Genomic DNA, 25,524 nt, shown 5'->3' with positions numbered 1-25,524 from the left:
ATCACAGCTTAAACATGACCGGTAGATTAAATTCCAACAATGAGCACGTTTCAGCTGTCTCTTTCTGGCAGTATTATGTATTATTAACAGTAACTTCTTGTGCCTACATGAGCTTTATATAGAGTACATGGAAACATTCACATCAGTCTCTTTCTCAGTGAAGCTGTAATCTATATAACCTATTCCCCGGGCACCAAGTCTAGTGTATCTTTGTCAGAAGCTCATTCATTAACCAGTATATGTTTGAAGATTACCTCTCCTGTTACTTCTATTCTGTAGGGCATTTGTTTAAATTATTTGGTAAGATATCTTTTCATATTCCCATTTTATTACTTTAGGAGTTTTAGGGGGTATTCAATACCCGCCACTATTTCCGCTGGGCACCTATGCAAGGCTGCCTTGCCCGAACGCATTGGAAAGGCCAATTGAAAGAACGGGCCCAACTTTGAAAGCTGGCAATAGGGGGGGAAATTTACTAAAGGAAATTTGTAAAAAATAGGTGTATTTGTATCCAGAAATACACTTATTTTTGACAGTTACTATCCCGAAAATACGGCAATTCGTATTCGTATTGATGTGCTACGAATTGCCGTATTTTCGGGATAGTAAATGTCAAAAATAAGTGTATTTCTGGATACAAATACACCTATTTTTTTACAAATTTCCTTTAGTAAATTTCCCCCATGATGTCGAGCAAAACAAAAATGGGCCAGGGTCACGGCTGTTGGGACAGATCGACAGTTGTGACCCGGGATTGAATACCTCCCTTAATGTTCTTTAAACTATTTTTTTTGCAACTATTACAAAACATAATTCAATATTAATTACTTAGAAAGTGCAAAATGTGCAAATACACTGACCTATAACAAGTAATCACATGTGGGCTTTTAACAGTGCTTAGTGCTGATTGGTTGCCTGTATGACTGCACATTTGTATGTAGAGATAAAAGCTAGAAAAAAAATGTCAGTTCAGCATATTTTTAATCCCTGCAGGTTGCATAGAAGATAGCTCTGGCACTGATGAAATCTCGGATTTGTATCACCTCCTCTTCCAATCCCTCCAACTCTGAAAATTTGTCCATCACAGATTGCCGCCCCGCTAACAGCTCACTTTCAATTTCTGATACAAAGAAAGAAATAACATTAAAAATAGACATGGCAGTGATGGTGGACATTAGACACAGGCATGGTGGTGATGGTGAACATTAGACACAGGCATGGTGGTGATAGTGGATATTAGACACAGGCATTGCGGTGATGGTGGACATTATACACAGGCATTGCGGTGATGGTGGACATTAGACAAAGGCATGGTGGGGTTGGTGGACATTCGACACAGGCATGGTGGTGATGGTGGACATTAGACACAGGCATGGCAGTGATGGTGGACATTAGATACAGGCCATATGTGTAGTGGATTTGTACTTTTAAAAATGAACATGAATTGCTTAGTATTTGCTTAGCGGAACCCCCACACACTCTGTAAGCTGTTGCATATACCCCCAGCCCCTTTGTCTCCGGGAGTAGACGCTGTGTGCATGCACAGAGCAGTGACAGGCTGGGAGGACACCCACCCCCCTTCCCCCCACCGTGGGACACTGCTGATTCCCATGTGTGGGACGCATGACCATCCCCCAAAAAAGCCAGGACAGTTAGGGGGAAAAAATCAGGAGAGTTAGGATGTATGGAATTGTGAGTCGCATGGAATATTGTTTAGACTCATATAAAAAAAAAGATTTCTGAGGGTTGGATTCCATTTCATCCATCTGCTTATTGATCTTAATGTAGGTGAGCAAACCGTATTACTGTTTCCTGTAGGAGTTGTGCCGTGTCATTTACGTGCATTATAAACATACAGTATATAACTGGTATTCTGTCATTCATAATTGGGATCTGCCTATATCCTTTATTTCTTGATGAATAATACAATTCAGTCCCCATGTAATTACAGACTGGGCAGTTTCAGAGTGAGTAGAAGGAGCTCAGGACTGTATTAGAATCAGGTCCTTAGGCGCTTGTATAAAGTGTGTGGGAAGCTGCTGAATATACAATTGCAGACCCTGCCAATCAGTATGCAGCTCCCGTAGTAAGCAACTAGTCATAATCATGCTTACATATTAACCATTTTGGTACTCACAGAGGACAGCACTGTATCAAAGATACACAAACCTGTTAACATTTGTCAGGAAGAATATGGGACCAGCAGACATGTAGAGTACACACATAGTGATGTCTTACCTTTCATCCTTCTTATCATTCCCTCTGATTCTTGGAAAAGACGGTCAGCCTCCATCTTGATGTTTGCAACCTTTTCACCCTGAACCCCGAGGTTGGAGTTTTGGCCTAGGCGGCTCTTAAGCAGTGCATATTTTTGCTTCACAACAGCTAGACCCTGTGTGTCAGATAATAAATATAATTACTATTTAACAATTTCATAGAATCAGGAATATTGCTTTATAAATAATAATTATGTTATTCCTTTCTAAATGCACTGACTACACTATTTACAAGCTGGCGATACTGGGACAGACATTGAATTGGTGGTAAGGAAATCTGGGGTGTTATCTATAGCATTCATTACATTTATTTCTAAGACTGCACCAGAAAGGGCAGCGACAGTTTTCCTAATGACTTGTTCCCACAAATGAGTTTAGGTTAGCAGGGGAAAAACGCAGCGGGTCTAATGGTATTGCTTGCAGTCCCTGTCAGCTGCAGCATTTGGGTAGTACCAGGCACCATACTTTAAATTGGGGGCATGTTGCCCTCATTTTGAAGGTGTGATAGGGCTAGGGTCAGAAATTTCCAGGACCCCAGTGTCTAGATCCTACACCCAGTCCAGATAAGCTTCAGCATATGTAGGCTGGCCGGTGTCCGTTACCATCACAAATTGCAACTGATGGTGATCTGAGAGTGCGTCCTCAGATGCTACAATCATATACTCACTAATGCTAACAGGAGGTGTTTATCCCTCAAAGATTGCTTAGCTGCTTCCTTGCAGATGTGCAATTCCATACAAACGTGGGTCCATTAACAGTAACATACTTTAATTGTATTGTGATTTTTAAAAATTAATTGTTATTTAAAACACCAATGATTATTCACTTAATTGATTGTGCATTAATCACTGCACATGCTGTCTACAGTAATACTATATATATATACTGTGCTATCAGTAATACTTCTTGTAGATATTTATGGGATGGTTTATTCACTTTAGCTATTCGGTTACCCATTTAACTACTATTATCCAGCATCATGGGCATAACTATAGAAGGTACATGGGCTGCCATTGCTATGGGGCCCAGAGGCTTAGGGGGCCTGGGCCCAGATTATAAAGATGTATACCAATTTCCCAGATTTGGCAGCGAAGCAATTTAGTCTGATCCATTGTCCAGTCTGTATTGTGTGATATTACACATTTGACACTGTGGGGGAAATTAACTAAAGGAAATTTGTAAAAAAAAATAGGTGTATTTGTATCCAGAAATACACTTATTTTTGACATTTACTATCCCGAAAATACGGCAATTTGTATTCGTATTGATGTGCTATCAATACGAATACGAATTGCCATATTTTCGGGACAGTGAATGTCAAAAATAAGTGTATTTCTGGATACAAATACACCTATTTTTTTTTTACAAATGTCCTTTAGTTAATTTCCCCCTGTATGTCATAATGTGAATTGGGGACACTGTGTTGCATTATATGTACTGGCAGCCCTATAATGTGACAGCATGTAAATTTAGGAACTACAGTACAATGGTTCATAAACTGAAGTAGGAGACTACTATGGGGCAATTTATTAACTAGGGCACTACTATGGTTTAGAGCAGTGGTTCCCAAACTGTATGCCTAGACACCCTGGTGTGCCTCAGTATGCTTGTAGGGGTGCCTTGGGTTGGTGGTCCAGAACCAATTATAATTAATTATGGTCAAAATAATAGAAAAAATCTATCTCTGCTGGTGGCTGCCAATCATGAAATGGGTGTGGATCAGTTGGTCAGCAGCAAGTTGTTAGACAGTCATTAGGTCGACATGCATTTAGGTTGACCTATGTGTAGGTCAACATGCAGGTAGGTTGACATGAGTCTAGGTCAACATGGGTTAGGTCAAAAGGGTCATAAAGTCGACAGGCTCATTAGGTCGACAGGGGTAAGGCCGACAGGGTCATTAGGTCGACATGGGTAAGGTAGACAGGGTCATTAGGTCGACATTATTAAATTTAACTATGAAATAAACCCACTCAACTTAATATAATATATATTTTTCAAATTTCTCCATAAAATAACTTTTGGCCTAGCAGTGCTGCTGTGTAAAACATTCTGATACTCTAATGTGCAGTGATTCAAAAAAGTTTGGAAACCACTGGTTTAGAGAATGAACTATGGCACTAATATGGGGCATAAAATGAATAACTGCTGTGAAGCGGTGACTCTTAAGAATGCCTGGGATAGGGGCCCCTTCAATATGTTGCTATGGGGCCGACAAAGGGCCTTATTTTGGTTCACTCTTTCTGACAAAATCCTTCTTAGATGGACAAAACCATGTGCATTGCAGGGGAGCATATGCAAAATGTGCAGAGAGAGTTAGATTTGGGTTGGGTTTTACTTCAAAGTGAGATCTATATTGAAGTGTAAAAATAAAGCAGCCAGTATTTTCCCTGCACAGAAACAAAATTACTCACCCAAATCTAATTCTCTCTCTGCAAATGTTACATCTGCCCCCCTGCAGTGCACATGTTTTTGTCCATCTAAGAAGTATTTTGTCAGAAAGAGTGAACCAAAATAAGGCCCAAAGTTCTGGTTATGCCCCTGTAGAAGTTTTTGAATATATGTATCGGATTTGGACTTTTGGAAGAAAGAACACCTATACCTGTTGTGCATTCATAGCCTTTCCATGAGCTCCATCCGCTGCCTGCTTGGCCTGACCGGCCTGCTGTAGACTGTCGGCAGTTCTCTCACGCAGCTTCTGTACACGCTGTGTAAAGCCCTGAAGCTGAGCACGCATGTCTGTCAGCCCGCTCTCTGCAGGGACCAAAACCTGCTGAATCTGCAAAAAGAATTTGTTCTGCTCAGTTGGGTGTAATACAGGATAAAATAAACCGTTCTATAAATAAGATTAAAAGGTGCAAAATGTATGATTGTTTTTAGTTGTTTGGTATTTTTATTATGGTCAGCTAAAAATGTCTTGCAAATTTTTACTAGTCCGAATTTCCATGGTACCCTACATTATAGGGGTGGCCAGCGGCGTAACTATATCCCTGCAGCCCCCGCGGTGGCGGGGAGGCGCTAAGAAAGTGAGGGCGCCGGGGGGCTGTGGGGCTATTGTTACCCGCTGCCGTCTGCCCGGGACCTGCCGCCGGCGCATCAATCTGGTGCCCGCCCCCTCCTAACAGAACAGCAGCAGCGCGTGCAGCGCTGCCTGACCCCCCTCTCCTAACAATGCAGCCACAGACCCCCCCCCTCACCTAAGAGTGTAGCCACAGCACGGGCAGCACTGCCCGACCCCCCCCTTTCCTAAGAGTGCAGCCACAGCAACCCTTCTCCCTAAGAGTACAGCAGCTTACCCCCCCTCCTCCTAAACAGAGCAGCGGATACCACCAACCCACCTAAACAGAGCAGCGGATAACCCCCCCCCTGCCCGACCAAGTGGCGGATGGCACCGGGGAGCAGGGGATAATGAGGCAAGCAACAGCCAGGAAGCAGGTGCTGAGAAGCAGCCAGGGAGTGGAAGCCGGGCAACGGAACAGTAGCTGAGCAGCAGCTGGTGCTGGGGACCAGGAAACCCACTGGTGAGAAGATTTGCCTCACCTCCCCACCCATACACTCATCCCCTGTCACTTCATCCCCATCATCTCTACTCCCTCTTGCCCCTTATCACCGCCCCTCCACCACCTCACCCTCTCTATCACCCCCTGTTTCCTCACCCGCTCTCAAATAACCCATGGCCACCTCAACCCCATCTCCTCACTCGGGAGAGCCGGGATCGAAGACAGATGTGGCAGGTACCGGGATTATGCAGAGGGGTAAGGGGGGGCGCTGCTAAAATTTGTGGCAGGGGGGAGCATATTTAACAGTTACACCACTGGGGGTGGCCAGCATCAGAGTGGCCCAGCAGGGGACCAGGGCAATTGACCAGTTGGCCCCGGTTATGTTTTACCCTTGACAACTTTTAATGTCATTGGGCAATTAATAGCTGATGACTGCCTGGCGTCGATAACAAAAGCATCTTGTAGCTGCTGGATTAGTCATCTGCACGCTGAAAGTGAGAAGATATGATTGCGAAGGTGTGCGGGCTGGTGTCATGACAACTGCTACATCATGACCTCACACATCAGACCTGCTCCACATCATGATGTCACATGCCGGACTCATCTCGTGTCTGGTGTCATATGTCGGACCACCACCCAGGTTTCCCTCCCAGACCTACACTAGGGTTGCCACAACATTTTTAAGTTGAAAGCTACCTCTCTGACAACTCCATCCTTGATTCTATTCAGTCTTACATTTGCCCACTGCACTCCACTGAAACTTCCAAGTCCAGGGGCTCTTCCCTCTGCTTATCCTACTGGAACTTTCTGCTTCAATCAACACTTTGGATCCTCCTCTCCACCTCCACACAATCCACACTATTTGGCCTCTCTAGCACTAGTCTTGCCTAGTTCACCTCATGAACTTCTCCTTCTCGTTGTCTGCTTCTGGCTCAACCTTACCCCTTCCATCTTCTATGTCAAGATCCCCCAGGATTCTGTCCTAAGCCCTCTTTACTTCTCCCTGTACACCTATTCCTAGGGTGCACTCATCAGCTTTTTTGACCTTCAATACCACCGCTATGCCGACAACATACGACTATACCTCTCCTCTCCTGACCTCTTACCCTCTGTCTTCTTTTGGGTATCCAGCTGCCTCTGCCATCTTCTCCTAAACCCACTCACTGGTCATCTCATGACTCAAATACTGAAACATTTCTCTCGCTGGCCTCCCACGCTTCCAGCTCGCACCCCTCCAGCTTTGTTCTCAACTATGCAGCTAGACTTATCCTACTCTGCACTGGCTTCCATTGCTCTACAGATTCCTCCTCACGCTCCCCACCATCATATACAAGGCCCTCTCTAACTCCACTGGTCTCTACATTTCAAACCTTATTTTGCTAAATACTCTCTCCCACCCTCCCCAGGCAGCAAATGACCATCACCTCTACTCTATCCTGGTCACTGCATCCCATACACATATACAACATTTTGCTTTCCCCTTCTCTGGAATGAGTTCCCTTGCTTTATTAAATTCTATCCTTGCAAATCTTAAAACAGGCACTGAAAACCCAACGGGTTATCATTACGCACAATTCCGCAAAACCAAGTACCACTGCCACTCTCCATACCCGCTGCCTCATGTCTTGGTTATCTGCCTTCAGGCCTCCTTGCCTGCACCTCCTGGTACTTGGCTGTCTTCCCCTCTTCCTTGCTTTACTCACAGCCCTCTTCTCCCAAACTTCAATTACAGCTCTCTCCTACTCGGCTACTATCTCTAACAGCAGCTCTTCTCACTATTAATGGTTCATATCTACTTATGAAAACCCATCCCTAGCAGTACGCAGAAAAAACCTTTGCTTCCCTACATCTCAGCTGTATTGTGTACTGAGAATTGTGCTGCTGATTGTTACCTGTGTTCTTTTTCAGTTTTTCAGTTATTTTAATGTTCAGTTCTGTGTACCCTGTATTGTTCTAATTTGTGCCATATGTATGGTGCTGCGAATCACTTGTGGCGCCTTACAAACAAAATGAAATATTAAATCTAATAGGAGCCTGTCTCTGCAATATATAAAGCAAAGTGATCGCTTTACTTTATTTTGCGGACCTATTGCACATGTACAGTCATTAGGCCGCGCATGCATATGCACCAGTGGCTGTTACCATGCAGGAATCCAGAGGATCCCTCTCCCTGTAAATTATGCAATAGGTATCTCATAGACTACAATGGCTAGCACCATTGCTACTGTGATGAGAAACAAGGAAAGTGCAGATGATGTCTTTGATTACGACAAAGAGATCCATTTGTAACTCACAGCCTGGCTTAGGCTGTGCATGGAGGGTAATGTTACTTTAAAGGTACATATTCAGATAAACCCAGTGGGAATGTGGAGCTGTTGGGATGAGTGGCAGGGTGACACGAAGGAAACAGACCTGAGTGTGATCTAAGGGGGAAGAGGGGAACATATGCAGTGGGAGGTGAAAAGGGCACAGAGCTGATTTTAGAGGAGGGGTCATCCCCAAAAAAATGTTTCTGGCATTGCTCCCTCTTCTCACCAATGTCTTAATGATACTGTTTTCTAATGCCAAATGGAATATCAGAACTAAAATCCGCCAGCTCCTCATTGTTAGTAAAGACAGTGGCTTCAATGTGACTGGCAATGACCTATTGGAAGTCCTACTTGCCAGTAAACCGCATGGCAGGCAGTCCCATTGGGAGGTGTTCCCTTCCTCCAGGACTGCTAGCCCGGGCTGAAATACGCAGAGAGCTTGCTTCCTGTAGGAGACTCCTCTCTGCCTCGCCATGCAGCCCTATCCGGCTTCCATGGGGTGCAGCCGACGCAGCCAATAGAATCCAGGCTATTGCGCATGCGCAGTACTGCCCTGATACTGCACATGCACTGGGCCTGGCATCTGTCAACTGTAAGGCGCCGGAACCCTGGCAGGAGGATCTGGTGTAGACCCAGTGGCGGGGACAGGAACAGATCCGGCAACGTGGCCAGTTTGAAATTATCCTTATTATGTTTTAAAGAACATAATTGTTATATGTTGCATAACAGTAACCTAAGAGATTAGCTGCTGTCAGCGCGCATATCATCCATAAAATGAATGAGTTTTTTGCAATGGTTTATAAAGAAGAGAGTAGAGTAAACATAGTAAGAGGTTATCATTAGAAAGGCATGTCCACGGCCCTCAGTGGTCCTAGTTGGGGCCTGCTTTTGTGTCTCACCTCTTGCATGCGATCCTGGATTTGCTGCAAAGATGAGCTTGACCCACGGATTTTGTCCTCAGCTTCCTGGAGGGATTTTTTTGCTTCTCTTATATTCTCTACCACACCATCCACATTATTTTCAACATCTTTAGCTTTCTTACTAGAAATTAAAAATGAAATCAGAAGCTGCTATTAAAGCATTGATTCACAAATCTTATATGAGCTTATAAATTATATGAGCTTATATGATCTTAAATATACTGCACCAGGGGTGAATTGGGATTGAAAACCAGCCTGGGAAATTTCCCTCATGGGAGGCGGAGTCTGGGGCTAATGAAGGGGCAGGATCCCTTTTAGGGCTTGATTCTGGGTTGGATACAGTTGCATCCATCTTTGTTTCTTTTCCTGCAGTTGTGTCTGCAACTCTATGCTAATTCCACTACAATGTCTTTTCCTGGTGTTATTGGTTGATATGGAAATTAAATTGACCCTGGAAAATTTTCCAAAGAGTGGACCCCTTACATGCCCATATCGCCAGCTTGCCTACTACCCCCAAACACACCCACATCAGCATGCCACCCTCTACCCCTGACACACCCACCACACCACCATTCTGTCACCCTCTATCCTCTCCTGGCTGCAGGTGGTGTGCTGTCCAATTTGAAATACTTCCTAAGGATTTCTGTTGCCAATCCGCCCCTGTACTGCACTGATAGCAAGCATTGCAACAGAAAGAGTGCAATATATATATATATATATATATATATATATATATATATATATATATATGCTATATTATTTAGTATGTGCAGTTACTGTGCCAAGGATAGTGCATAGGTAACAAATGTATAGGTAAATCAATAGAAATCTGTATTTGTGTACTTAGTGTTACAATGTAGTATGTTACGGTTGTCATGACGATGTTGGCGCAGACTGCAGATACACACTATCATTCCTATTTAAAGTATAATCTTCTAAAGTAAAAATAAAGCAAGTATGTGAGTATAATGCAGCTCAATCAAGCATTCTTGCGTTATTTGATACTCATTTGTCGTGTATAGCAGCAGTTCCTGGAGTATGAGATTGAATGTACTTCATGAACACTTGACATCTGAGTAACCTTCAGGGTCAGTTAAACTGCATCCAAGGAGGTCAATAAAATGGGCCTATTGTATGACTAGATTGTACCTACCTGGCTTCCTCCGCCTCACTCTGCAATTTCTTTGCTCTGGCAATATCCTCTTTTGTCTGTGACAACACCAGATCCACATTTGGTAACTTCCCTGCTATACTGCGAATTTCATTAATCTTCCTTTGGAGAGAGGATGCATCGACTGGTAGTTTGAGAGACAAAATATACTCGCTGACCTCTTGGATGGTGGCAGGATCAGTCGAGGGCTCTGAGAACAGAAACATTCAGTGTCACTTATTAGTTTCAAATAAGGAAAGAAAATGGTGACTGGGTATACCTGTTGTTGTTACTATTATGGTAATACATATTATACAAATTCAGGTTCTTAGGTTATGCTACAAAAAAATTTCTAGCACATTTTTTTTTTTTATTATTTGAAATTACTATATAATATTATATAATGTTGTAACAGTTGAATTAACAGTTGAATTAACAGTTGGGTACTTGTTTCCTAGCACGGCGTCCACTAAGCTAATTGCTTAGTGTGCTATTCTGCGTAGGAGAATCGCATCGCATGGGCCATTTTAGTGCTGTGCGATGCAATGCAATGCAATTTTTTTATGTCATTTATTCACTGCTCTGTATGCCCCAGGGCATCGCATCGCATTGCACCTCCCGCAAAATCGCATACGATCGCATGCGATTTTATAGGGTGTGCAATGCCATTACATTAGCTATACAATAATATGATTGTATGACATACCAAGAGGTTTTAGCCCCCCCCCCCCCCCCCCAACTATCCACGCCACCCTGAAGCGTGGTGAGCGGCGGCGGAACGCATCCTCCGACGTTTTCATACCCCCACTATACACGTCGGCGTGTAGTTGATTTTATATAGTGTCTGAAGCATGGCAAGCGTAGCGATCCCCACGAGGGGACACAAATCACATGTAAAGTAATCTGCATCCCCTCGTGGGGCTCGCTGTGCTCGCCACTCTTCGGGCTCGGTGGCTCGCTGCGCTCGCCACACTATATAACATCGGCTCCACGCCGACGTGGATAGTGGGGGTATGAAAACGTCGGAGGACGCGTTCTGCCGCCGCTCGCCACGCTTCCGGATGGCTAGGAAACAAGTACCAACAGTTGAATATGAAAGAATACTGATCACTTCCTTTCATGTTTTCTACCTTGGGAAACTATATATTGTAGTAAAGGTTGACTTGATATTCATCAATTTTTATCAATAAAAAATAAAGGAAAGAGAAAATTATCTCAATTGATTTGGGCTTCAGGGGCTGACAGATGAATTTTTATGTGAATTGTTACATGTTCGTAAATGTCTTATTCCTGGAAAGACAACATTGATTTACATTGATTTTCATCAGTTTGAAATAGATCAAAATATTTAAAATACTGTATATCCTATTAGCACAATTTCAAAATGTTTAAGCTTTTAATTCTCCTCCTGCATTTGAGGCAATAAATAAACGAAATAAAGTAAAACAGGGGTCCCAGTGGAGGGGGTGGGGCCTAATTAGGCAATTCTATGCTAATGGTGTCATTTTAGCCCAACCCCTGCAAACACGCTCCAGTCTCTGAGTTTTCCCTCAGGGGGTGGTTCTAATGATGTTATTAGCCTGGCTCTGTAAAGTAGCTTTGTAGAATTCTAAATGTACCTGAATATGTACATCCTGTAATAGCATACAGATTACTATAAAGGCAAGCTCATTGCTGCTCAGTCCAGCTTAATATGTGCCATTAAGAATGACAGCTAGGCATTAGACAGGGAATGATGTACTAATCCCTTTAGAGTGACAAAGTGGAGAGAAATAAAGTACCAATGAATCAACATCTAGTTGCCATGTTTAAAGCTTGTGTTTGAAAAATCCCAGTTAGAAGCTGGTTGGTTGGTAGTTTATCTCTTTCCACGTTAAAACTCTCCAAAGCTTAGTACATCAATCTGTCACATATTAGGCCCCAGCGGTTCTCAAACTGTGGGTCCTGACTCCCCGGCCTTCTCAGCATGGGGTTGCGACATGTTGCAGACCATCAGGCTTATGACTTTTCTAATATCAGTCAGCAGAGGCGTAACTAGAACGATATGGGCCCAATAGCAAAATCTTGGACAGGGAAAGAGTGAGAGAGGGTTCAGGAGAGAAACAGTGCCAGGTAGAGTTGGGGAGAAAGGCTGTCAGAGAGGGTGTCGGGAAGAAACAGGGCTAGCGAGAGAGAGCACAGGTAAGAGATAGGGGTTGGAGACTGCTAGAGAGAACGAAAGAGGAGATGGAGGAAAGAGAGAGGGAGGAAGCGTGGGGAGGAGAGAGTACTAAGACTAGGGAGAGACAGGAGGAGTGAGAGTTTGGGCTGAGAGAAAGATGTGCAGTAGGAAAGAGAGCAGGGAAGAAAGAGGGGGGGAGAGCATAGGAGAGAGAGAAGGACAGCCCCCCCCCCCCTCCTATAGATGGTGCTATATAACTGCTACCTTACATCCATTACTTACAGGTGCCGCTGTGTAATTACCCTCCCTCACACAGTAAAAGTGCCGCTGTGTACGCAGGAGCTGGTTGGCTGGTACTTTATCTCTGTCTACTTTATCTCTCTCATTTAGGGCCAGATGTGCTAAGCTTTAAAAGTGATAAAATGAAGAGTGCTAAACAGCCAGCCAATCAGATCAAAACTGCCATGTCACAGGTTGTTTTAAAAAAATTACAAGTAGGAGCTGATTGGCTGGTGGTTTATCACTCACCATTTTATCACTTTTCAAGGTTTCGTACATCTCGCCCTTACAGGCTGAGCATTACAACAATTTAACTCTGCACTTTATCTCTCACCAAGGTTTGATATAGTATTTTACAAATGTACAGACCAGGCTTGCCTACCCTCCCAGAATGTCCGGGAGCCTCCCGGAAATCAGGTCCTTCTCTCAGCTCCCTGGGAAGGTAGGCAAGTCTCCCGCTTTGTGGTAATAGCCCCCGCTCACCCCATGCCCGCTGGTTTAATTACTGGAAATAGCGGGTCCGCAGAGAGGGGGCGGGGCTAAAATGACTCACAAATCACGGAGTTTTTCGGCATGGGTAGCGAGGCCAAGTGATGTCAGCCTTGCTACCGCCCCTCTGACGTGTTGCCTCTCCGGGCTTCTCCCGGAGAGGTGAATTTGAAAGTAGGCAAGTATGGTACAGGTACAGATACAGATGGAGCCCCTGTCATCCTGGCAGGGGCTGGTGAAATTATCACCAGCCCCCGCCAGCTTCCACCAGGAGGTTTAGCGCGCATGAGACGCTCGCCATCGCTGGTCCCCCTCGCCGTCCCGACCCCCCCTCCTAACCCTGCCCATCTCCCTGAAGCAGAGACACGCAGGGACGCACTGCACTGCCGTCGAAGACTGGGATTCGCGTGCACATGAGACGCACGCGCATCCCAGTTTTAATGGAGTCCCTCTCCACCGGCGCTCGCCGGCACTGAACGAGAGGGGCTACATCTGTATGTTACAAATATGTGACTGTAGACTGAACAGTTTTATGCTATTATTGATCTTATTGATATTATTATGCTATTATTGATATTATTTATGCTATTATTGATCAGACCATGTAGAGGCTTATGCTTTTACAGATGATGGTTAACAAGCCTTGGGGATCATTACCGGAGTCAGCATTACCAATTTATTTTGCTCTAAATCACTTAGAGATGTTGGTAACTACCAAGCGCCTCCTGTTGTTATGAAGAGAACTTGTTCAGCAAAGTAATCCCACAAATGCCGTCCTGTTAATAATATGATAAGCTGACATTGTAAAAAGTCAGCAGCTCGGCTTATTGCTCAGACATGGTGTGTGATTACGGAGTCTGCACAGGTAGCACCTGAACCTGGCTCACGTGTGACCGGCAGATTATGATATCTTTAGGACTCAGACATCAGTGTCTGCCTAGTGTTATAATGTAGGTGCAGAGGAATAAGTGTCTGGGACTGAAATTAGCTTAACAATAAATAGTTTGTATTATGTCAGTGGGACATCTCTAATTTGTTTGTACAGTAAATTGTAACTATGTTGTTCGGATGATTTTAATGGTACTTAATGTTTATATTGTGATAATGTTCTGTAAATTCTATTTTAAATTGCAATGTCATTATTTTTCATTAACTAGTTTTATCATCAACACTTCAATCACAATCATTGAATCACTGGCTACTATAGCAACCGTTCTCTCAGTTAAATGAGCCTGTCTCCTAAACATAATGGACCTCATTTACACAGCCAGTGGCGTAACTAAAGAAGGTGCAGGGGGTGCAGCTGCTATGGGGCCCGAAGGCTTGGGGGGGGGGCCGAGGATGCAGCAGGCAATCCCCTGCATCCTCTATAATTACAGCACTTTTGAATATTTTTCCTATATATTTTTTTTCTATGTAGTGCAGCATTGAGTGGTCGGATCTGGGAATGAGGCGGGTGCTGGGGTCCTGATAGGGCAGGCTGCGTCTAGCGCCAGACTTAAGGGCGCGGCAACTGCCCATCCATTTGCCGGGCGCTTGCTGAGATTGTGCTAACAGCGGGTGCCCCGGCGGGTGGCGGCTCCTGCAGGGATGTTGAAGTGAGAGCGATATAAAGCATTCCTGTCACAGTCAGGTTGTAGCAAGGGTTCTGCTCTGTCCATGCCGGGGAATAAGCCTGCGCCTGTCAGTACTTTGCACAGTGTTCTTCAGCATCGTTTTTCCAAGTCACCAGTTTGCACAGTGTTCTTCAGCATTGTTTTCCAAGTAGTCACCTCAGTGTGCTTCAGCATCATTTCCAGTCACAATTACCAAGTCTTAACAGTATTCTTCAGTCTCATTTTCTAAGCCACAGTTGCAAAGTCTTCACAGTGTTCTTCAATCTCGTCTCTTAATCAGTGTCATTAATTCCTCACAGTATTCTGCAGTATCATTTCTGAAGCCAGTCCGCAAGTCTTGAGGTTACTCCATAACATGTCCAAAACATGGACTGCCCCTGTTTTTTGATTGCTAGGTTGTATTGCCAATCCCCCCCACAATCTCCTTTCACACAGAAAAGCAAATTATTGGGTCAAGCATTTGTATTTGCTTTTTTCTGTGAAAGATAATGGGTGAGACTTAATAGAATGAGAGATTCAGAAAATGAGAGATTTTGTGAGAAATCTCAAGTTTTTTTTTAAAGCGGCAATCATTTACATTGCAAAATCAAACTAATTTTGCAATGTAAATGATTGCCGCTTAAAAAAACCCTGGAGATTTCTTACCAAATCTCTCACTTTCTGAATCTCTCATCCTATTAAATCTCACCCAATATGTGAATGCTTGGATTTAATTATAATAAGAAGTGGATTAATGACTAAGATAACGCTAGAATAACCCCCTGACTGGATCTACAGTGTGTATTGGCAGGCTGCACTTTGGAGTCTGAGGATTTAAAAAATCTGTCTTTTTGTGTGTATGTGGATCTAGCTTTATGTGGGTGGGCCAATTGATACTCCACCCATATTGTAGCTCTGCCCACAATATTCATAGTGAGGTGCGCTAAATCTATGTTCGCTTACAAAACAAATTAGGCTTGGCCCAGCCCTGATCTATAGGCTTCATCGGCTGCAGCCTAAAGAAGCCAGCTAACGCAGCGCGGTAAGGCAGGGAGTGGCTTCCTACAGAAAGTAAGTTCTGTGCTTATCACAACCGAACTGGCAGTCCTGGAGGGAGGAAATAAATTCCAATGGGAGTGCCTTTACTGCAGATGACTGGCAGGTATGCCTTTCATTAGATAGTCACTGCCAGCCACAGTGAAGCCAGTGCAGCCTCATGGAACGCATCTGGCTTCACTAAGGCTGAGCAAGGTGGTAGATTTTACTGGGGGAGGGGGGAGGGGGGGCAGGGGGGGATTAGGTGCTGCATTCCCAGGTAAAAATCTGTCAATGGTGGTTACCATTTATTGGCTAGCTCCAGAGTCAGATTAACCACTTAGGTGGTATGCCCAAAACTTCCGGCCTGAGCTGTGCTGCTGGAGTGGGCTATCCTAGGAAAATTTCAGGGCTTGCCTCTCATGAACAGGTGGGCCAGAGTTGCCTCCAGCGGTGCACCACTGGTGCACCACCATTTGGCAGCACCTTGCCCCGCCACTGGTCCCCTCCAATGATCCTCTCTGTTGCCATTCAGGGAAGCTTGTGTGATCGAATGCCTGAACATACGACTGCCAGAGCACCCTAAGCATAACCCACCCCCCCTCCACACGTGCGGCTCTGAACTTCCCCGAGCAGTGTCAAACAGCCGAAGCCAGAAGCAGCAGCCCTAGGGAGCAGGGCTGCTGCAAAAGGCAGCAGCTGCAGCTTCAGTGGTGAGTATTTATGGGGCAGGACAAACCTGCTCTAAGGTGGGTGCACAGGGGGTAAGTAACCCCATGTCCCCCTTTCACTAGGGGCCCCCCTGGAGCAGTAGCAAACTTTGTTAGAAGTAACAAAATAATAATACAAGTTGAGTATTCCTTTTCCAAATATCCTTTATTATTAAGTGAAATTATTATAAATCTTTTTTTTTTTGCTAAAAGCACTACTGGGGACATCTGTACCAGCACTACTGGGGACATCTGTACCAGCACTACTGAGGACATGACTGGTACTAAATATGTGCAAGAAAATGATTGCTTAGCATTTAAATTCAGTATCTGAGATCATACACAAGATACCTCAAGATACACTATTGAAATAAAACAACATTCTGAAATACAGAGTAATCCGCTATCCAAAATTCTTCTGGTCCCGAGCATTTTGGATAAGGGATACTCAGCCTGTAATAATAATAACTGTAATATTCTGCAAGGCGGGTGCCGGATTACTGGCCAACAGTCGGGATCCTGACTGCCGGTGCTCCGAAAGGGGGGGCTCCTGACACACAGGGGCTATTCTCCCTTGTGGCGGTCCACGACCCCCATAGAGGGAGAATATAATCTATGGCGAGTGTAGCAAGCCGAAACACCGGCAGTCGGGATACTGACTGTCAGGATCCCCACTGTCGGAGCCCTATATACTATATATATATATATATATTGTTCTCTGATCTTGAACCTCACCTGTCAAGAAGTCTCTAACTTGTTGTATGAACTGTCGACTGCTTCCTATATCCTGTTCCATGCGATTCCTGGTCCTGGACACTTGTTCTGTCAGATGTTGAGCACTATCTTTAATCTGATTCGCAGTTTTCTCTGCTTCTCGGATCTATTAAATAGATGTTATATGACTGGGTTTAATTTTGTCACTATACACACTTTAACAACCATTAAATAGTGTGTAAATCAATAGATGAGGACATAGAAACAATCAATGCATAGTATTTGGTGGATTTCTTCACTTACAGAACAACTACATTTTAGAACTACCTGTTTATTTAAAAAACATAAAACACGTACATTTTCAGTATTAATTTTCTGTACATGCAAAATTCACCAAAACAATGCTTACTGGCATATGTATAGGCAATGCCGCCGACAGGGGGGTACCATGGGTACAACTGTCCCGGGCCCTAGCCTCTGGAGGGGCCCGGGCAGCTGCCCACAGTGGCACGGCACCACCCCCGCACCCACACAATGCACTCCCCCCCCCCCCCCCCTCGGCCAGGCACGCACAATACACAGTGCAGCCTGCAGAGCGCCGAACCTAGGATACAGAGGTGCTCGGCACTCTGCAGGCTGCACTGTGCAGTGAGTGCTCCAAGTCCTGACTGTTGGAGGAGGGAGAAGATGCTGCGCCGCCGCTGCTGGAGGGAGATGTTGCGAGGGGGGGGTGCCAGAGGGGTCTGCCGCTGGGGGCCCGGGCTGAAGGTCAGTCCCGGGCCCCAACATTACTAGTGGCAGACACTGTGTCTAGATCTATAATTCATTCAGTTGGGTTTAAAAGTAAAAGTTTAGATGTAAAAACATTTGTTGTATTTGACGTCTGCCAATCTAAGAAAAGAATGCAATGGATTATCCTCTCTGTAGCTCTCCGCTCTCTTATCTCATAATCCCTATTGTTGGGCTGACACCCTCTTTCCTGGGTGTGTAGCCTTCAGAACTTTAAATGTAGCTGATTCCGTCCTATATTTTGACTATAGCCTGGTTTAATTTAAACATTTCTCCAGGCTCTACAACCTTAAGAAAATAACATACAGAATAGTCCGGAGGTAAATATATGCTATTGGAAAGATCCTAACTGGTAGACCCTTACAGCTGTAAAAGCAGGTGATTATAGGTTGTACATTTTTTATTTCCTTTAAACCCTGAAGTAAGATTTAAATGCTAGCTCCAACTTCACTGAAATGTGAAGTGGTAACATAACAATGTACATATGATCCAGATTGCCACATACCAGCTGTGCGTTCTTCAGCAGTTGGCTGTTGAGATTCTGCAGGTCCTGGGCAGTTTTTTCTGTGTTCCTTAATGCATTCATAGACAAAGGAATTGCTCCCCTGCATAGAGATCCCACATTGCACAATGTATCATTATTCCTTTGACAAATAGTTCCAGGGCAATTTTCTGGGGTACAGGGATCTGTTCTGATACCCTCACAGATCTATAATACAGAACATTGTTAAGATGAGGAGATATTTTATTAGCGCCTATAGTCTGTTCTGTTTTATTATCTTTTATTTATATGGTACCATAAGGGTCCCATGGATGGTTTATTTGTAGCATTTCACAGGGCGAAGATGAAGAGGGGAAGCAAGTTGTGCATGTGAACACAGGAGACAGCAAAGGTGACTTTGAGGGGAAAATTAGGATAAATTGAATAGGACAATGCAGGAGAGAAGATAAGCGATCCATTGGTAACATAACAGCAATCAAGGTGAGAGAAGTTTTAGTGGACTTGAAGTGAGAAAGGGATAAATCTTGTATATAGTATGAATATGAAAGTGGCAGGGTTGGGAGAGTGAACAGTAAACTTGGTAGATAAAGGAAATGGAGCATTTCCACCTTAGAAGTATATTGGTGAAGGAGAGATGAACCATAAGTTCATCTGTTACGAGATGGCCATATGGACAGTTGACAATATGGAAAAGGACAGATAGCAGGAGATCAGTGGAAGAGTAAAAATATTGGAGTGTCATCAGCATGCAAATTGTATTGCAAATGACTTGGTAAGAGAGCAGTACCAGTGAAATGTAAATATGATCTATGGCTGGGGTAGCCAACCCTAGTCCTCAAAGCTACCAACAGTAGTAGTAGTAGTAATGTTTTGCAGGTCTCCTCACAGAATCACAAGTGAGCTAATTAGCTCCATCTGTGTATCTTTTAAAATGTGTCAGTGATTAATGAGTGCAGCTGTGCAGCAGCTAGGTTGTCTGGAAAATGTTAACTGTTGGTAGCTCTCGAGGGCTAGGGTTGGCTACCACTGATCTATGGGTTGTAATGGGTCTATGAGGGAATCGGAGGATAGAATGGAAGCATTAAGGTACTTGAAGGTCAAAGGTAGAGAAATATATGGTGGATATTAGAGCTAACTGAAGGGTTAATGGACAGTTTCTTGAAAAGGGCAGGCAAGGGCAAATGTGAAAGATGAGAGGAAGGCACTTTAAGTGATGGAAAGGTTAGCAAGATGGGTGAGGTGGGGGGAGGTGCACAGGGATGTGACATAAATAGGTGAGACATATTCTTGTCACCATATCTTACTTATGATGACTCAAAACAGAGATATTTCTATACATATATTATACAGAATTCATTGAAATGTAAATTACCCTGTTAATAGTCGGTGTAAGATTTGGGTAGGACAGCTCCTCCTTCAGTGTCTCTAGGTCCGACAATGCCTCTTGGGTATTTCCTTCAAGGCCATTTACCCCTTTCCTGATATCCCTGGATTGGGATACAGTTGCCCCAGCTGCTGCCACCCTTTCTGCTGACTCCAGTGATGACTGGTATGCAGCACTAACAGTCCTAAATAAACCTAGGAAGAAAGCACATGACTCAGATGCAATGTAGATAGCTTTATGATCTATGATAAATATGTTTCATCACTAAAATTCAGGTTTCCAGTATCAGGCCTATGTTAACAAAGCATGTAAGTGACACACAGGACACCAGTTTACCTGAGGCATCATTGGAAATGCTGTTCCCTTGTTCAGTTGTTTTACTCTGATAAAGCATATTCACACTGTTGAACTTGACCTTCAAGAAATTAAAGTCATTTGAAAGGGATCCTAAACCGTCCACAGCAGACAGGTCAGGATTCAGCTGCCTGGCATCACCTCTACAAAAGAGAAGAAAGAAAATATTCTATTTCATTTCACTATAAGCTTTGTCGCCTACTTGGCAATGTTAGGTATCTATAAATTAAACAGTATATATATATATATATATATATATATATATATATATTTACATATTGTGTATTTGTTCGGCACTCTCATTGAAGGAGCAAAACACCAGGGTGCCTTCCCAGTAATTTGTACAATTTACCTCTTAGATCTTGAAACGTCGACAATGATGCTGTATGTATAATTTCTGTGCACCATGAATATGGTTTAACACCTAAGCCAACTGAGTGCTGCCTGCTTCTTGTGGACCCCGCCTTAGGTCTCAGGATACTTGGATTTTACATATATATATATATATATATATATATCACCAAGATTCCAAATCGCGCTAATAGCCTGTTTAACACACTTAGTTAATAGATATCAGGCAGCCTCACCACTATGCTCCCTGAGGGGTAGGGAACAAACAGACCACAACACTTTTACCCAATAGTGGTATGGCGCCAACAATTATAATGTAAATGTCCAAATAACACAATCGTATCCAATGAAGCACATAAGAGGAATCTTCCAGCACTTATTTATTGGTCTTCAGAGGATTATCTGAGTAAAATCAACGAGTAGACAGTTCCCAACGCGTTTCGTCTCACAGAGACTTCATCAGGGAAAACATAAATCTTTTTGTGTAAGATTAAAGTGAATGGGTGAAGTGATTAACTCCTTATTTTTCTCAAGTGCCTCTATCTGTTTAAGGCTTGATATATCCTAATTAATATGTCCAATTCTTACTGTGCAATTAAAAAGATGGCAATATAATGCCTAAAAGATTAATAGATAAAAATAATCCAGTTGGCCTCCTCTCCCGCAAATTATTTTTACCTATAATGTGAATGGTAGGTCAATCATCCAGGATATGGTAAAAGAACTCCAATGCTGCATCTGGTCTCTCCAATGGAGTAATATGTAATTTCATGACTGTTTATGTTCTTTGAGGGCAGATTTCTCTGGAACCAAACAGCCCAGTTTCATGGGACCAAAATCATTCGAAGCCAACTCAAAAGTTCTTCAATATGATACTGGTCTCATTTAAATGGGTTAGTTGGTTCCGAAGATATAGCTGGTTGGTTAAAGGGGGGTAGGGAGAGGGGTGTGGTTGTCTCTCCCCCTCACACCAGAAAATGCAGATCTTGGGACCATATTCCCGGGTAAATCCCTGCATTTTCTGTTGTGAAAGGGGTATTATTTCAAACAGCCGTGACCTGCAGTGCTCTGAATACAGCTGGGCAGCCCCCTGCTCTCTGCCCAGCTGTCAATTACTGTCACCCCTGCAGCTTCAGCTCCAATTCTTCTCCCCGCTTTCACCTCAGCCCGCCCCCCCCCCCCTTTACTCATGTGGTGCCGGCACCCGGCGTGCTCCCCTGACGTCATACACAACAACAGCATGCACAATATTTAAAAAGGCCACTTGGCTAGAGGGGACACCAGGAGGGGAGTGGGAGAGTGCTCTGCGCTGCGCTCTGCTTCTCTCCCCATAAAAACAGCTGCACCGCTCTCCATCTCTCCCTGCAGCAGCAGTGAAGGCTCATATACAAATTTACAGTAAGTGGCACCTTTGGGGGCATTGCTTAAGGGACGCTACAAGTGGCGGTATGTGGGGGCATTACGCATAATGTGTGGCTTAATGTGTAAGGGGCATTACGGTGTGTAGCATCATGTGTAAGCGGCATTACTGTATGTCTGCAGCATCATGTGTAAGGGACATTATGTGTGCAGCATCATGTGTAATGGGTACTATGGTGAGCGGCATCATGTGTAATGGGTACTATGGTGCCATGAAGCAAGAACCCCCTAGCAATGAGCACGTAGGTAAGCAGCACTTATGTGGCAAATATATAATGGGCATTACGGTTTGTTATATAGTATGTAATGGGCATCATGATGTGTGGCACAATGTGTAATGGGCATTATGGTGTGTGTGGCCTTATGTGTAATTGGCATTACGGCTTGTGGCTTTATTCGTAATGGGTATTACGGAGTTTGCCAAAATGTGTAATGGGCATTACTGTGTATGGTCTAAAGTGTAATACCACACCCCTTTTTGTGATGCCACGCCTCCTTTCCATGAGTACAAAACCCCCTTTTTGCTGTGCGGCTACGCCGCGCAAAGGTCCCCCTGCTGTTGTGTCTAGATCTGGGTCCACCCATTACCATAATTCTAGATTCGCCTATGTTCAAATGATGATGCTACGTATATGTTTGCTTTTCGGTGCGTTCGTCTCTCATTGGCTTAGGCCTTCGCTCGATCACCCGCTCGGGGGCAGCGACCCCACCCAGATGGGTGGGTAGTCAATGCTGTAGGTCAAACGGATACCGCTTGTTAGGGTAGGCTTGATTATGTATGCAGATTGTGTGGGTGGAGCTTAGTTAATTAGCCGTTCTTTCTGGGCCACCATTCATTAATTAATTATTAATAAATTAATCTAGCTCAAAAGTGCTAAAATAAATCAGCTAACAAATTCTGCCAAACCTAAGTCTCCAAGTCTTTATTTCAGGCTAAGTTTTTAAGTTTTGAAATGTGAATGTATATACATGCTAGAGGTCACAAACATCAGATGCTAGGATGTTTATAGGGTGCAGGAAGGTGCGGGAGTTTGTGTGAGAATGTGCGATTTTTAAAGCGGTGATCATATAAATGATTGCCACTTTCAAAATAAGGAAATTCTTACACCCCACCTGCGGCTTCTCATACCCTATCATATTTACCCCTGCAGGTTTACAATCAATAAAGGATAAATGTTTACGTACATCCAATCTCACCAGCTGCTACTAATTGAACATTTCCATTAAAATTGCATGCAGCTTCCCTTTACCTCATTTTTGCCAGTTGGTTTTCCAAATCTAGGATCTCACTGTCTGATATTCTTGATTCACTGGACAGCATCTGGATACGCTGAAGTTCAGTTTCAACACTGGCCATCTTCGGTCCAAAGTCAATGTCATACTGTCCTCCATGTCCAGCACTAGCGTTTCTCAGTGTTTGCATTTGGATACCAAAAACTGTAAGCTCATGGTCATAAAACTGGAAGCAGGAATGGCAGGGTCTGCAGTTGGGGAATGTGTCAGTGTATCCTCTCTGGCAGGAGTCACACCGTGCTCCCACAAATCCTGGCCGGCACAAACATTTCCCGGTTGCCTTGTCACAGCCATTCTCAAGTGTTCCTTGGAAGTCACAGTTGCATTCTGCATTTTAATAAAGACAAATGTAAATTGGTTTCCAATATTCAGTAAAATCAATGCACAAGAATATCCCTGACATTGCTGGCTTATTTAGGTTCCAATAGCTTGCTGATACCTCATCATATGTTCTACATCTGCCGATATGTAAGCTGGTGTATAGAGCACTTAGATACAATGCGAAGCAAAGCGACAGATTTTGTGTGAAACCGATGAGGCCTGATTTATTGCCTTACGCTAATACCAAAATCCATCTGACTTAGGATCGGAGATATGCAAAATTATAATTATTCACTTCACTATGGTCAAAATTTACTATTTGCATCTGTGCAAAGAAATCCGTCCAACTCAGCAATAGTCCCAAGATGCTATCAGTGGAAGGAGGAAACAGTTCTATGAGGTACATGGTACTGCAGTATAAGGTAAAATTGGCCCTGCTGTTACACTGTGACGCTGTGAAGGCAAAATCTCAGTACAACTGGTTTGTGCTTGGCAATGGAGGTTAATTTACTGAATGTGTTATGCAAATAGGCTATGTTGAAGTTTATGTTATACTTCAACTGTTGTTGAAACACTTAATATTTCTCAGGTTTCATCTCTATGATGGATAAGTGTATTCAGTGTACAAGGGCCCAAAGCCGTCTCAGTGCAAGTATCACTATGAGGGGTCTCGCTTGGAGATTGTAGTGGATTGGGAGGTGCAGTGGCGTAAGTTTATCCATGTAGCTCGGAGGCAAGATAAAAGCTGGTGCCCCCCCATAGATAGATAGCTATAGAGAGGGAGAATGATATGGGGAGGGGGGGGGGGGGGTAAATGGAGAGAAAGAGAGGAGTAGAATGATAGATAGGGAATCATGGAGACAAAGTGAAACAAGAGAATGTCAGAGAGAGATGGAGAGGGGGGCCAGGTAGAGACAGGGGTGAGAGAGGGGGCTTGGTAGAGAGATGGGGGGTCAGGCAAAGAGAGAGATGATTGAAAGAGAGCAGGGCTAATCAGAGAGAGATAGTGAGAGGGGGTCAGCCAGAGGGAGAGAGGGATAGAAGGGGGTTAGGTAGAGAGAGAGAGAGAGAGAGAGAGAGAGAGAGAGAGAGAGAGAGCGGGGTGTTAGGCAGAGAGAGGGGAGTCAGTTAGAGAGAGGGGAGTCAGGCAGAGGGTACGAGGGGTTCAGACAAAGAGAGAGCACGAGAGAGCAGTGAAAAAACAGAGCTACGTCATGCGCAGCCACACTCACAATATGAAACACAATAGGGCGTGATGCACAGTCATGTGTGCACCATAGTCATAGTGCAGTGGTTCCCAACCCTGGTCCTCAAGTACCCCCAACAGTGCATGTTTTCAGGTCACCCGGCAGGTGCACTCATTATTCAGGCACATTTGAAAAGGTCCACAGGTGGAGCTAATTATAGCACTTGTGAGTCTGTGTGGAGACCTGCAAAACATATACTGTTGGGGGTACTTGAGGACCAGGGTTGGGAACCACTGTCATAGTGTCTCTTACCATCTTCCACATGTTGGATAATATGTATATTCAGCTTCTGTTTAAAGATATGCTTTGCTTTATATATACAATAATTTATATGCAAGTGTGATAAATGACTGCAGTAAGCTTCTAAAGTTGTCATTTTTCATAGAGGGCAGGATGCACTAATCTTCAAAAGTGATAAAATGTAGAGTGATAACTAGCCAGCCAATCAGCTCCTACCTGCCATGTCACAGACTGTGTTTGAAAAATGTCAGGTAGGAGCTGATTGGTTGGTTGGTTGTTTATTACTCTCCATTGTATCACTTTTGAAGCTTAGTGCATCTGGCCCAGACTATGTCCAGCATACTGATACTGTAGATGGGGGTGTGCCACAAGGCCAGACACCGTGACTTGTAACATCAGCTTTCACCTTCAGCCAAGGCTGCTTTTCCCATGACAAAGCCATAGGTTGGCTCGTGACCAATGCGTTTGCATTTTATCCCTTGGGAGTCA

General features: G+C 44.0%; 1 protein-coding gene across 1 annotated transcript in view; it reads right to left on the bottom strand.

The window, feature by feature from the left end:
- Positions 1–662: 662 nt before the first annotated feature.
- LAMB3 (laminin subunit beta 3) overlaps positions 663–25,524 on the bottom strand; it is a 44,230-nt gene continuing 19,368 nt past the window's right edge. Inside the window, exons 11-20 of the mRNA XM_083172824.1 lie at positions 23,185–23,554; positions 20,147–20,307; positions 19,799–20,004; positions 18,430–18,633; positions 17,157–17,301; positions 10,156–10,363; positions 8,982–9,123; positions 4,876–5,052; positions 2,239–2,392; positions 663–1,120 (exon numbers count right to left, since the gene is read on the bottom strand). Coding sequence (XP_083028950.1) covers positions 981–1,120; positions 2,239–2,392; positions 4,876–5,052; positions 8,982–9,123; positions 10,156–10,363; positions 17,157–17,301; positions 18,430–18,633; positions 19,799–20,004; positions 20,147–20,307; positions 23,185–23,554 — 1,907 coding nt within the window. The 3' untranslated portion in view covers positions 663–980. The remainder of the gene's footprint in view (positions 1,121–2,238; positions 2,393–4,875; positions 5,053–8,981; positions 9,124–10,155; positions 10,364–17,156; positions 17,302–18,429; positions 18,634–19,798; positions 20,005–20,146; positions 20,308–23,184; positions 23,555–25,524) is intronic.

This window comes from Crinia signifera, chromosome 2 (assembly GCF_055691185.1).
Source record: "Crinia signifera chromosome 2, ASM5569118v1, whole genome shotgun sequence".
Taxonomy (NCBI): Eukaryota; Metazoa; Chordata; class Amphibia; order Anura; family Myobatrachidae; genus Crinia; species Crinia signifera.
Note: the sequence above shows the minus strand (reverse complement) of the source record. Positions and strands in the feature narration are given on the sequence as shown.